The following is a 12,626-nucleotide window of genomic DNA, read 5'->3' on the forward strand; positions in this document are numbered from 1 at the left end:
TTTTTTAAAAAGTTCGGGATATATTTATTTAATTCTATTCTTTAATATTTTCATTTTTAAACCTGAGAGTTTGGCTGATATATCTTCTTTCTTTAAATCAAATGATAAGAAACCTTCATCCTGAGTAGTAATGAAGCATCTGAATGGCAAAAATTCATCAATTCCGAGTTGTAGTCCGAGTTGTAGACAATAATGCCTAGATTATTGTTGATAAACATTGCAATAGAAATATTGTGAGATGAAAGTGAATTTTTAGAATGAAACGAAATGAAACTGAAGATATATATTTCTTAGTAAAAAACACAGTTTGTTACGAATAAGCCAGATTATACCGAAACTTTCTCATCTGTCATTAAGCAAGCGATCTTTAGGCTTCTGTTACCTCCAGCTGCCGAATTTGATTTTTCGAAGAATGTGAAATCGCTGAAACTGAAAGGAGAGTATGTTTCAAGTAACACTTTGTTGTGAGATTTCTGTTTAACAATTTTCAATTTTTTTTAATTTTTTTTTTGTGTCACCTTCCCGCATTTTTGGTTTATTATTTGTTTCATTTTCTGATCTTACATTTCAGTCTTCGGAGCGGTTGATGCGGCAAGGATCCATGTCTTTATTCACATTTATATTACAACTATGAGGTTCTTTTATATAAACTTATATACATACATCAATACATACGTACAAACATATATGTCTATCTTCATCCAGTGACACAACTGACTTTTAATCAATCATATATATTTTTTATAGTAACTTCACTAGATGGTCAAGGTTAATGAATTGTTTCATGACAATTTTATATTTGTTGAATGAAAGTTTTTTTTTCAGTATATTGCAGTATATTGTAAAATTTAGGCCCGAAATAAAAAATTGTTCGTTGTGTATGTGTTTTTCAAAAATGGGAATCATCACATTTGAATCTTCGATAGATCTAGTATTTTTCATCTTTTCGCTATAGTAAAGATGTTTATTATTATACATCCATATAAGACAGTGAAAAATATAAATACATCATATGTTATACAACTTGGTTTCTTTTTATGTGTTTCACTTTACCAACATACTTCTTCAGGCTTGATATATTGACAAAATTCTACCTAATTAGTGTTTTATATAATATAAAAATTCAAATCATATGATATTCTACTCAATGACTATTGATTATACCAGAGTTTATGTATGAACTAATCGAAAATTCAAACATTATAGAATAAATTTCACCCCCTCACCTAATAAACAAATTACCAATTTTCTCGTCAGGAAACAAATTCAAAGATTATGGTCAGAGATTATGATTCACCTATACAATCAAATTGAAAACCTGTCTTTGAGAGAGAATTTTGTAATGATATATCATATCAGCATTTGATGGGGGGTCTCATGTGGTGGGTTGTATATATGTACATGACCAGATAAAGGCACTTCTCAACTGAGTGAATTTAATAATGCCGAACTAATGAGCAGAAACGTGTCATGAGGTATTCAACAGTTACCAAATGTAATGGGTCGAGTTTTAGAGAAATTGAAAAAACTTAGATGTGTTTTGTAGATAGTGATTGGGCGAAAGATACATCGGATGTATTGAAACATCAACCTGTTCTTTATTTCCTGCTGGATCTCTTGTATCTTCAAAGGACCAAACAGACCCATTGAAAGTTTGGTGACGATATCTTGTTCACGTTTTTGTTTCGATTCCCTAAAGTACAAGCATTTTTCATTTATGAACTCTCAAACTAGCAAAATATTCACTGTGACTATTTTTCCGATTTGAAGGACGTAGAATTTTGGAATTTCTTCCTGTCGTTTCGCTGGCGCGAATGGCTAGCTTCCTCAGAGGTTTATACATTCTGAGTTGATACCTCCGATGACTGGATATTAAGGCCGCAACGCGTATTTATGTTGACTCCTCAGGTAGTTTGGTGTGCTAATACCAAAACCATTCTCAGGTAAATCACGTAAAGCGTGTTAATGTTAATTAAGGTGATCTGGTGTGATAATACCTGTACCTGGATTTGGTAAATCAATTACGTTCGGTGATCCTTTTCTACCTGGCGTCATGCTGTTTGCTATTCTTGAACTTCTCAGAATGAGATTTCATATTCGATTGAGGTTCACAGCTTTTTCTTTTCTGTTGAAATTATTCGTGTGATTGTGAATTTCTATTGTCTTCCGTACCAGTCGGCTATGGATTTCCAGGTCGGGGGCAATGAGTTCCGTATTTCCGAACAGAATACTGTGGTTTCCTTTACCGAATGCGTGTTCTACCACAGCTGACTTGTCTGTTTGGCCTAGTCTGATGCAGGCTTCCCACAAGTTCACGGTATGCGATAAAACCCTTCTGCTGAGGCTTTGTTTAATCTTCTTGATGGGATTGAAAACCGTTTTGATGTTGTGTTTCCCAAGAATATTTCAAAAATTCTGTCTGTGACATAAGATAGATATGTGCGTGCAACCATCTGGGCCTAATATTGCACGCAATTTTCTCCAATCCATTGTCGGCATTCAAGAAAATATCTGGGTGGAGTACTCGGTGTAGCTCAGTCCAGCTAAGTGTACTTTCTTATTGCCTCGTGTTCGAGGTAGGCAATAATAATAACTCCCCGACCCACCTATAGTGCACCATGGCTTTTCACAGTCCGTCAGCCATGTAACGATGAAGAATCATCCCAACTTCAACTAGATAAATTCCCTCGAAAAAAATTCCTGGTCACTACGCCAATTCACCGCTCTGTATCTAGTTTATGCTATATTTGATTCGATCATTTGCTTTTGACTTGGTATATTTTCGTCTAATTTCGTGGTGTTTCAGGCATCATTCTACCTAATGATCATTTTTCTAGGGGTGGTATCACTCAGATAATTTCTTCAGAATTTTCACGCGTAGAATGTGTTACGTTTCAATTTAGCACTAGATCAAAAACACTACCTTACCTTTTAAGATCTTTATTCAGAGGATATTAACAATGTAATTCAGTTACAAGTTGATTTTATTCATTTAACATCATAGTAATGGGAATCTTCCGTTCCATAGAAAACCATACCTGAAATGTATAAGAATAAATGTATGCTCCCTGACTAACTGCTTTGACCAGTACTTACGCATTCTCCTATTGCCAATCGACTTTGGAGATCCGAAATTCCTCGCTAGGTTGAAATAGTTGTTATTGTTTGTTTCTCAGTTTTCTTCACCTATCATTTTTTCAGCCGTTGTCTGCCTTATTCCCTATACCTTTCCGAGAATATTTCTTGCATAGATTATTATTCATCACTTCCAGAAGGTTTACTGACATATTAGAGCCATATCGTCTGAAAAACAATATTAGTTAGCTCTGGTTTCTGAATACTGTTTGATATTTTCGGTAAATATTCTGCATAAGATGAATGTTCAAATATTCGTACTGAATGGGAAAGATGTGACGACTTACCTTATATGTTTCTATTCCATCGCATAAATAAGGATTAGTAAATAGTTGAAAATAGGTTGGAGTGAATACTTTTGTAAACATTATAATATACAAGGTTAAGAGACAGCTGTTGGTTGACATCTGCCGAACTTTCGTAGTGTCGTTCCGTCGACTTACACCGAACTAGTTCTACAGTTGTTCACGGGTGAGGATTGATCGGTTACTCAAGTTGTCAAGGGTTGTTTTAGGGTTGCATTGCTTTGAGAAGGAGTTTTGATGGGTCATGGACTTGTTGATGATGTCTCAAGTGGCTGTGGAGGAATTGATAGATTTAGGATGTTGTGCACAGCGCCCCCTTGGTGCTTGTAGTGTAGATTGGACGCACTGTGGCAACAACTGGTTAGCTGTCAGATGTGGCAGTCTCCTTAGTATTCGGAAGTTGGCTTTCGATGAGTTTGGTTCGGAGTTCAAAGCGTACCATCAGACTGATTGTAGGATATATTTGGTTGTATTTGTGCCATCCTTCACGGGGATTATTTCTACAAGTCAGGATTGTATAGTGGAAGACTGATTGGTCATTTTGGTGTGGATATTTGCAGTCTGAAACTTAAGCTCTTTTGAGGATTTGTGGTGGTTACCGAACTCGTGCCAGGTGGAAGGATTTCCGAAATTAGGTATGTCTGAATCACTGTCGCATCTCTCATGTGGTCTTAGCTATGATATCACCTCTTCAATTCTACAACCTTCGTTTCTCGTCTCTAGATTCGTAAGAAACAGAAGGCCCTCAGTCACTCATCAAGTCCCAGCAGGACTTCCGTGCAGAGCACCGCACACGAAGAATCGTATAGAAAACCCCTTGGCCAGGGTAAGAGTTTTACCATTGAATGTGTTTTTGATTATTTTAGTAATTTCTGATTCCATCGTTATATCTCTACTGAATATTAGTTTTGAAGAGAGGTTTCAACACTCATTCAATTTTCTTGATTTTTACGGATCATATGGTTATACAGGGCACCCAAAAATATACTGTTGTTATCTTGCTACTTTGCTTAATGAAAATATACCAGGGGTATCGATTAGTCAACTAGTCCTATTGAATGGGGGTTGAATCTCACCTTGTTTTTATCTGATTCTGATTGAGAATTTTCTTCCGTAGGGTTTTTTTCCTTCTCCTTTCCTTTTTTTTTTTCTTCTCCTTTCCTTTTTTTTCTTCTTCTTAAGTTTTTTTATCTTTCTGGATCTTATTTGGTGATCCATTACGGGTCCAGCTTGTCGTGCCCTACAGGGTGATCTATCTTGGTGGTGCTACAGGGTGATCCATCTCCGCCGTACTACAGGGTGATCCACCGGTGCTACAGGGTGATCCATCTCCGTCGAACTACGGGGTAGCCTAACAACATATAGCGGGTGGCCCAAAAGGAGCACGCAAGTTATAATTGATTTAATTGAAAATTTGTGATATTCTGTGATATTTGCATAATTGTTGCCCTTATGTTTATTGATACCTGTTTGATATAGTGTTTGTTATTTATACCTGATTGATATAGTGATGCATTTGTGAAACGGAAATTGAAGTATTTTCTTCCTTTCACGATTGCTGATTGACACCGATGCGCCTACGCCTGAGCTCACGCGACGCAAACGAGTTTGTCATACCATCCGATACTAGTATTTACGATTTCACCTACTCAATTTTCGTGGTAGTTTTACTCGACGTATTGTAGTTTTTTTGAGCGTCGTTACTACCGTAATTTATGGCTGATTGAATTCGTGGTTATATACACCGCGCTCGTGTATTGACATTTGAACATCGCGTAGTAGTGTGAATATTGCATTGTTGTCTTAGAAGCGTTGTTGGTTAATCCATGTAAGTTAGGATTACTGAATAAATCATATTGGGGATCTTTATCTTTTATTTCCAATATTAATTGGTAAGTTATTGATATTGTGAGTTACTTAGGGTATCTGGAGGATTAAATTTACCTGGCGCCCATTAAGATCTATTTGAAATTTGCTAAGTTGTTTAACCCACTCCCGTCTCCACTGTTTAGCTTAGCCGCGGATACCCATCTGTCTTATTTGTTACCGACAGATGATTTAGTCTCCTCTTGTGGTTTGCGAGGTGGCAAATGTACAGATATGTCATGGTTCCATTATCTTCCCAAATCGCGAGTTTTCCACAATCCACACACCTGGGCTACGTACATAAACCTTCTCAGAGTATCATGATCCTACTCCAAATCATTCATGAACTTATTGAAGTGTACTGGGAATATTACTAAGCAACGTGTTTCTCAATTAATTGATCATATTCTGCTCCAATCTCCATATTCAATCGGAATAAGCTTTGGTTCGCAACCCTGCAACATATGTCACTGAATATGTAAAAATGACGTGTCTTGAATGGTATCTTCCTTTTTTCCAGAATGCTAAAACCTATAATATCTGACACCAAAATAATGTCAGGCCCTTTCATTTTTCCGGTCTCCTGTAGACAGATGGTCATATTTTCTCAATTGATACCTAGGTACCGCTTAACCTTGCTGAGGAAATCTCAGATAGGTTGTAAGTATTCTTTAAATTTCAAGATTAGAACTTCCAGTCAAATAAAAATCTGGAGAATGACTCAACTATATATCATCTACCATTTTACCAGTTCAACTAGTAAATAAACGCGATTTCCACTTTAACATTTATGTTACCTTCCTGCAAATAATAAAATTATGTTAGTTTCAGAGGCGAATAATGAATATATTGAAAATACTCGTCCCACACCACTAGTGTGGAAAAAGTGCTTTCAAAAGATTAATTTTACGCCAGGTGTTTTAAAGTCTACTTATCGAGGTGGGTAATAAATGTATCCAACCTATGTTTACATTAATCGTTATAAATGAGCAGACCTGGTTCCACAATCGCATCACGGATTCACGGAGTTCTCTTGAATAAATCGAATTATATTTTTTATTCAATTATTTGACTCAAGAAGTATTTACTACTTGGTGGCAAGTTAGTTACCACTCATTATGTTATTTATTTGGATGAAAGTTTCAGTTCATGGCTCTAGATTTATTATTTCGATTAACTCTGGATTTTTCTTTGGCAACATGTTTCACTACACTTCACTTTTACTTTCCTTTTGAAGATATTTTTGATAACATTTCGAATGATGAGACTCAAATAGAATCGCGTTGAGACTGATAATCGAAATCCTTTTGTTGAATCTAAATTCTAAATGTATAGAAAGTCTCTGATCTTGTTTTTATGTCTCATACTATAGAAAGCTCCAATTCAAATCATCATGTTTTTCTGGTCGAAGTGATAGTTTAGCTTGATTAGTATTCTTGATAAGCGTAGTTTATTTTGAATAAATTAAAAGATAAAACTTTGTTCGGTATTTATTTCCATTATACAGCTAACAATAACTGAAATTATTTATTATCATGGTAGTTGTTCTAGCAATTATTTTTTGTGCTTGTTTTTTTCCGATTTTGAATTGATCGTTTTGTTTTCAATGACAACATTTTTCGATGTCATGACAAAATGCACGTAGGCCGTTCAATGAATTTCAGTCATTCTAACAAATAATAACCAAATAATATTACTCTCTCGAGAAGTACATTTAAAATGAGTACCAATATCAGCTTATTGCACCTTTCGAAATGAAAATAGGTTATGATTTCCTTTCAGAAAATGAATTAATATGTTTCTTGAAATCCAGATGATTTCTATGATACTACTTTCAGCAAAATTGGACGATCGAAAGCGTAAACCACAAGGGAAATGTTTTGGATCGATTCAAAATCTCATAAGCAAAATAAATCTGAACTTATGATTTGTTCCGCTCTATAATGCATTTTTCCATACCAGAAGTGCTTATTTTAATCGATGTCTTGAAAGTTGACGATCTGATATTCTTAGAATTGCACAATATAACAATTTCAATTTTTCACATAACAACAAAACATGTGTAATTTCCTAGCAAAGCATCATCCAAAATAAATTCTGAAATATTGAATTATTCCATTCAATCATTATACATTTTTTGTTTACTAGTATTTCATTAATACGGTGTATTCTGACGACAAACAAAATAACGCAACATTTTATCATCATTTACTTTGCAATAAGTTTGCTAAATCCCGACCTTGGGCTCTTATATTATCGAGTAACTATTTCTCACACTCACCATGAAGAAATCACGAATTACTCCGCCAAAACTCATAGGAACGCTGAAAAACTTGTCTTGTACCAGAACTTTCAGAATTTGAGTTGTCAATATGGAAAGTATATTACTGACTGACTCACCTCAAAAGTAGTGGGCCTACCCTAAGTACCACTATACCTACTCTGCTGGCCTTTCATATTTTTCTTGTACGTTTTAAGCCCTAGACAAATATTATAAATGTTAGCAATCCTTCTACAATTGATATATCGACCACTCTTTCATTCTGACACAAAAAAAATTTCAGGGTAAAAATTGGTGCTCCGAAAGCAAAAATCATGAAAAGAGGAAGGCGAATTGAATCTGGTGTGGTCTACAATTGCCCAATTTCGAAAAAATGCACAGCCATCAGTTTACCAAACCGTAAGTATTTTATTTTCATACTAGCGAATATAGCGAATCACCCTAGCATAGGTAGCAAAGAATGTATGCCTACTTTTTTTATGTCATTGTGTCGTATAAGCTTGTTAATACTATTAATGACCTTTGATGAAATTCATTCAAACGAAAGTATATCCACATCTACCAATTTCAATTTCAGAATGGGTAAGTGCCTATCTAGCTGAAGACAACACGGAACTAAAATGTGACGTTAACCTTCAAACAATACTAACCCAATTGCAACCTTTTCTCATCACGCGTGTCGCATCGGTGTGTGTGTGTGTGTGTGCATCAATCAATTTTAGCCACGCGATAAGTTTAATTTTGCGATAACTTCTAAGATATTGATTAGAACTAGATGTTGCCTGCGCCTTCGTTCGCGTTGAATTCAGCTTTTAATTTACCCGTATTTTCATTTCACAAACTATGACCGAAGTTTTATCCAAATAAATTTTTTCCAAAAAACTTCAGTAAAACCGCTCCTAAAACCACCAATGATAAGTTTTTTCATATCAGTCATACACACATATTATATGTATTGACTTGCGACCCACCCCAGCTACGCATGGGTGCAATGCTGATGATAAATTTAATCTACATCGCTCAACCGATCGTGATGAAACTTGACATGTATAAGTGATTTTTCATAGAGAAGGTCTTTAGGCTATCAGTTTTTTAATAACTCGCCACTAGATGGCGCTGTAGAACAATTTTTTGAAAGCACTGTTCTATAACGCTGCGCACGCCTAATTTCGTTGATTCTGATTCTGTCAAAACATTGGAACAGCAACGATACAGCAACATAGTACCAATTAGTACTACACCTACCAAATTCTACGCAGGCAAAGCCGCGGGCAACAACTAGTATAATATAAATTTATTCGAAATCCCTGAAAAAAATTAAAAAATTAACCGAAAATAACAATTTTATCAAACAACAAACTGAAATTACAAAGAAATAACATACAAGCAACAACCAAAAAATAAAAATTGAAATATTAATAAAAGCTGAAAATTAAAACAATTAAAAAATGTCATTAACAAAAAAATTTAAATCAAATTAAAAGATTCCAAGCCAAGATACGTCACGACGTTTCAATTGTTAGTATCCACAATCGTCTTCGGGTGATAACTGGACTTATTCCTCCGAGATTTGATTAATTATAGGCCATTCGAGTGCTTTCACCTATTCCCTCTTCCCTCTCACCGCTTCAGTGGTTTTAGCGGGAGATGACCGTTTGGGGGGAGTTGGTCTTTTTTAGCTTGATTAGAGGTTTTCATATGTTACGTATCTCTACGCTAGCTTGATTAAATGCGTTGTTGGACAACATATAAGGGGCTTTTTTGAATTTTCTCCTAAACCAGTGTTCCTCTTTGTGGATGATTTCAGCTTGAGCCCACTTAATGTTATAATGATGAGTCCAAACATGCTCTGCTATTCCGGATTTGCTGGTTTCTCTTCGCTGTGTGTGTTTCTTATATACACGCACGTCATCTTGATTTCTTTCAGGTTGGAGCCTTGCTCCCCTACCCTTCAAAATGCTTTTCGTCAGAGAGACGAATGGGTCATAACTGATCAGTGATGGCGGCATGAATGTCCTCAGACATCAGTATCGCCCTTCGCGGTGTACCCCTACCTGGCTGGGGTGGATGAAAGATCATCTTCAAAGAGGAAGTGATCGAAACACGTGTCGCGGTGTTGAAAATAACGATTTGGTGATGGAAAAAAACTCCAGTAATATTCATTACTACACCAAAGGTTCCAAACAGTGTATCATAAGTGGATGGATGAAGATATTATGCATCTGTTAACGGAGGACATAGGGGCCTCATTCGACAAAGTGTCGAGGCCTTCTATATCGGGAGGGGTCGTCTTCAGCGTAATCTATAGCTTTCTGACTAACGTGTTATCGTGAGTTTCCGCTCAATCTAAAACTCGCCGATTCCTCGACTGGATGGACTGCTGAATGGAGGGCAGCTGTAAATCTCTGCGGATGGCTTCATTCCGCACGAACCACGGAGCATTCACAATCATCCGTAGTATTTTGTTTAGTAAAGTCTCTAAGATGGAGATGTTGGACGGAACCGCTTGTCCCCAGACGCCTGAAGCATACATGATGACAGGCTTGAACATCGTGTTGTAGATCGTAACTTTGTTTTTAAGGCTTAACTTTAATCATATGTTTATCAGACCCTCGATATTTGCCTTCACGCTTATAAAGTGCGGGTTTCAAGTTGGTCCACGATCTATTAGAAGACCGAGGTACTTTACCCGCGCTTGCCAATCGATCTCCCTTCCAGAGATTTTCACTTTCATAGCCGGAGAAGATTTCGTTCTACCCATGGTTATTGCCTGAGTCTTTTCCGAATTCACTCGGATCTTCCACTCGAGGTACCAGCGCTCGAGGTCGTCCAAAGCACGTTGCATGTAGACGACATCGAGCTCCCGACCCATGGAAGATGAGAGGAGAGCCGTGTCGTCGGCGTAGAGGGATATCTTCACATGCTCGGACCTCGGAAGGTCGCTGGTGTAAAGAGAATACAGCGTGGGAGAGAGAACGGCCGACTGTGGTACTCCAGCGAGGATCTCTCTGTCTAACGACAGGTCGAACGCAATTAGTTTGTACAGAAGGCCTTCGTGCCAAACACGGTCGAAGGCCTTCGAAATGTCTAATAAGACTATAAACACGCGGGGTCGTCGACGCGCTATTTATAGCCAGGCGCTGCCGCTCCCCGGCTGCTACCACCATAACCGTTATGTCCCTGCATTTCAAATCTGTAATATCTTCGAAAATATTCATTGAAAAAATTTGCTGTAAAGGGCCATATTAATCTATATTGAATGCATAATGTATTTAAGGTACTCAATTAGATAAGGATTGCTGCTGTATTGCTTAAAATCGCTTCGTAAATGAGCTGTTATTTCTCGAGGATATAAAATGGTCGTTCAAGGTTATCCCCAAAAGATAGACATATACCATCCCAGACTTTTTAGTAGATCTTTTTGAAGTGTACAATACTGTAGTAACTTTTTGATCTATCTCGTAGGGTTCAGCCAGCGATTGCAATGTAAGCACAAAAAAGTGTGCATCACATTAGAAACCTCCGAAATTATCAGTGTTTCTCTGCTATAGTATGCATGTTTAATACATATGAATATTCCTCTTGAATCACTTTATCTATTCAAACCCCCGCCCCGCATCAGAATCCGTTGCGTAGTTTTAAAGATCTAAGCATATATAGGAACAGACTACAGGAAGCAACTTTGTTTTATACTATGTAGTGATTCGTTTTGAACATCCTACTGTTACAACAGATAAAGTGAAGCTATATATCAAAATATTTTTCGCTTGTTTGAATTTGATTGTTGATAATACCACATACTTACAAAAAAATTTTTTCTACAATAAAATTATGTTCTACTGCTGAACATTAGACCGCATAGATAACCTGTGTGGAAATAAACAGGTAATGCTAAAGCAGTGAATGAAGTGTTTGTTGGAAAAAATCATCTCACAGTTTTGGAGTTGAATAAGTTGAAAACATGGTTTGGCCGTTACTTGATGAAGATCCTTAGTAATTTCATAAATTACACCTTACGATTTGATCTCCACAAACTTCATTTGAAAAATATATCACATGTTTCGCTAACACAGTAGTTTCTTCAAGAGTATTTTTGACGAAGCTATACTGTGTTAGCGAAACATGTGATATATTTCTCAAATAAAGTTTGTAGAGATCACATCGTAAGGTGTAGTTTATGAAATTTGAGGGAATAGTCCATGTTGAAAACGAAACCTATATCATACCTTACTTGATTTTTCATATTCAATTCGGAACGTGTAAATTTCTTCAAAACTCTTCAATAATATCCCAATGAGCGAAACATTTCAGTAGATAATAAAGTACAAACTACAGTTAAAGAAAAAACACTTCATTTATGATCAACCAAATATTCAAATATATTTTATTATAGATGTTCCTCGCAACTTCAATGGCGTTATGAAAGTTCTCATACATTTGCTTTCCTTTGATTTATAAGAAAATTGTAACTATAAATCTAATTAACCAAAATTTCACCTAAACCAACCGAACAGTATATGTTTATGCTATTGTTTCCATTTATGGAACGGTTCGAATAACTCAAACAGAAAATATCAAATGAAGATTACTACAACACATTAGTGAAAACTGCACCCAAATCGGTTGAACCGTTTTCGAAATAAGCGCGCACAAACGATCAGTCAAACAGTTATACATTGATTATATGTGATGAATTCATCAGATTGATAGTCTGGTGTTTTTCAAACATTGAAATGGCTATAACATGTTATCCATAAAAAATAGACATATGTCATCGCGGACATATCTATGCATCTCAAAGAAGAACAATACTAATGATTCAGTTATATCCCAGAAGGATTGAGCGTTTTCAATGAAAGCTCCGCGGCTTCACACGGGTAGCACAGCCGCACAAAAAATGAATACCAAACATAAATCTTCTTCTTGTATCACTTCGTTCATTGATAGTAACCGTACTGGTAGTTGAATAGACAGACGTGGTAGGGAGAAGTTATTTTATAATATATAGTAATATTGAAGGCGTTTCAAGAAATTGAACT

General features: G+C 36.3%; 1 protein-coding gene across 1 annotated transcript in view; it reads left to right on the top strand.

Moving 5' to 3' along the window:
• Positions 1-12,626, top strand: part of LOC111505489 (integrin alpha-PS5) — a 184,506-nt gene that overhangs the window by 47,241 nt on the left and 124,639 nt on the right. Inside the window, exon 2 of the mRNA XM_074178103.1 lies at positions 7,871-7,986. Within this exon, the coding sequence (XP_074034204.1) occupies positions 7,871-7,986 (116 nt within the window). The remainder of the gene's footprint in view (positions 1-7,870; positions 7,987-12,626) is intronic.

The sequence above is a fragment of the Leptinotarsa decemlineata genome, unplaced genomic scaffold, assembly GCF_025532065.1.
Source record: "Leptinotarsa decemlineata unplaced genomic scaffold, Ldec_3_MD MMD2_tig00003348_RagTag_RagTag, whole genome shotgun sequence".
Classification (NCBI taxonomy): Eukaryota; Metazoa; Arthropoda; class Insecta; order Coleoptera; family Chrysomelidae; genus Leptinotarsa; species Leptinotarsa decemlineata.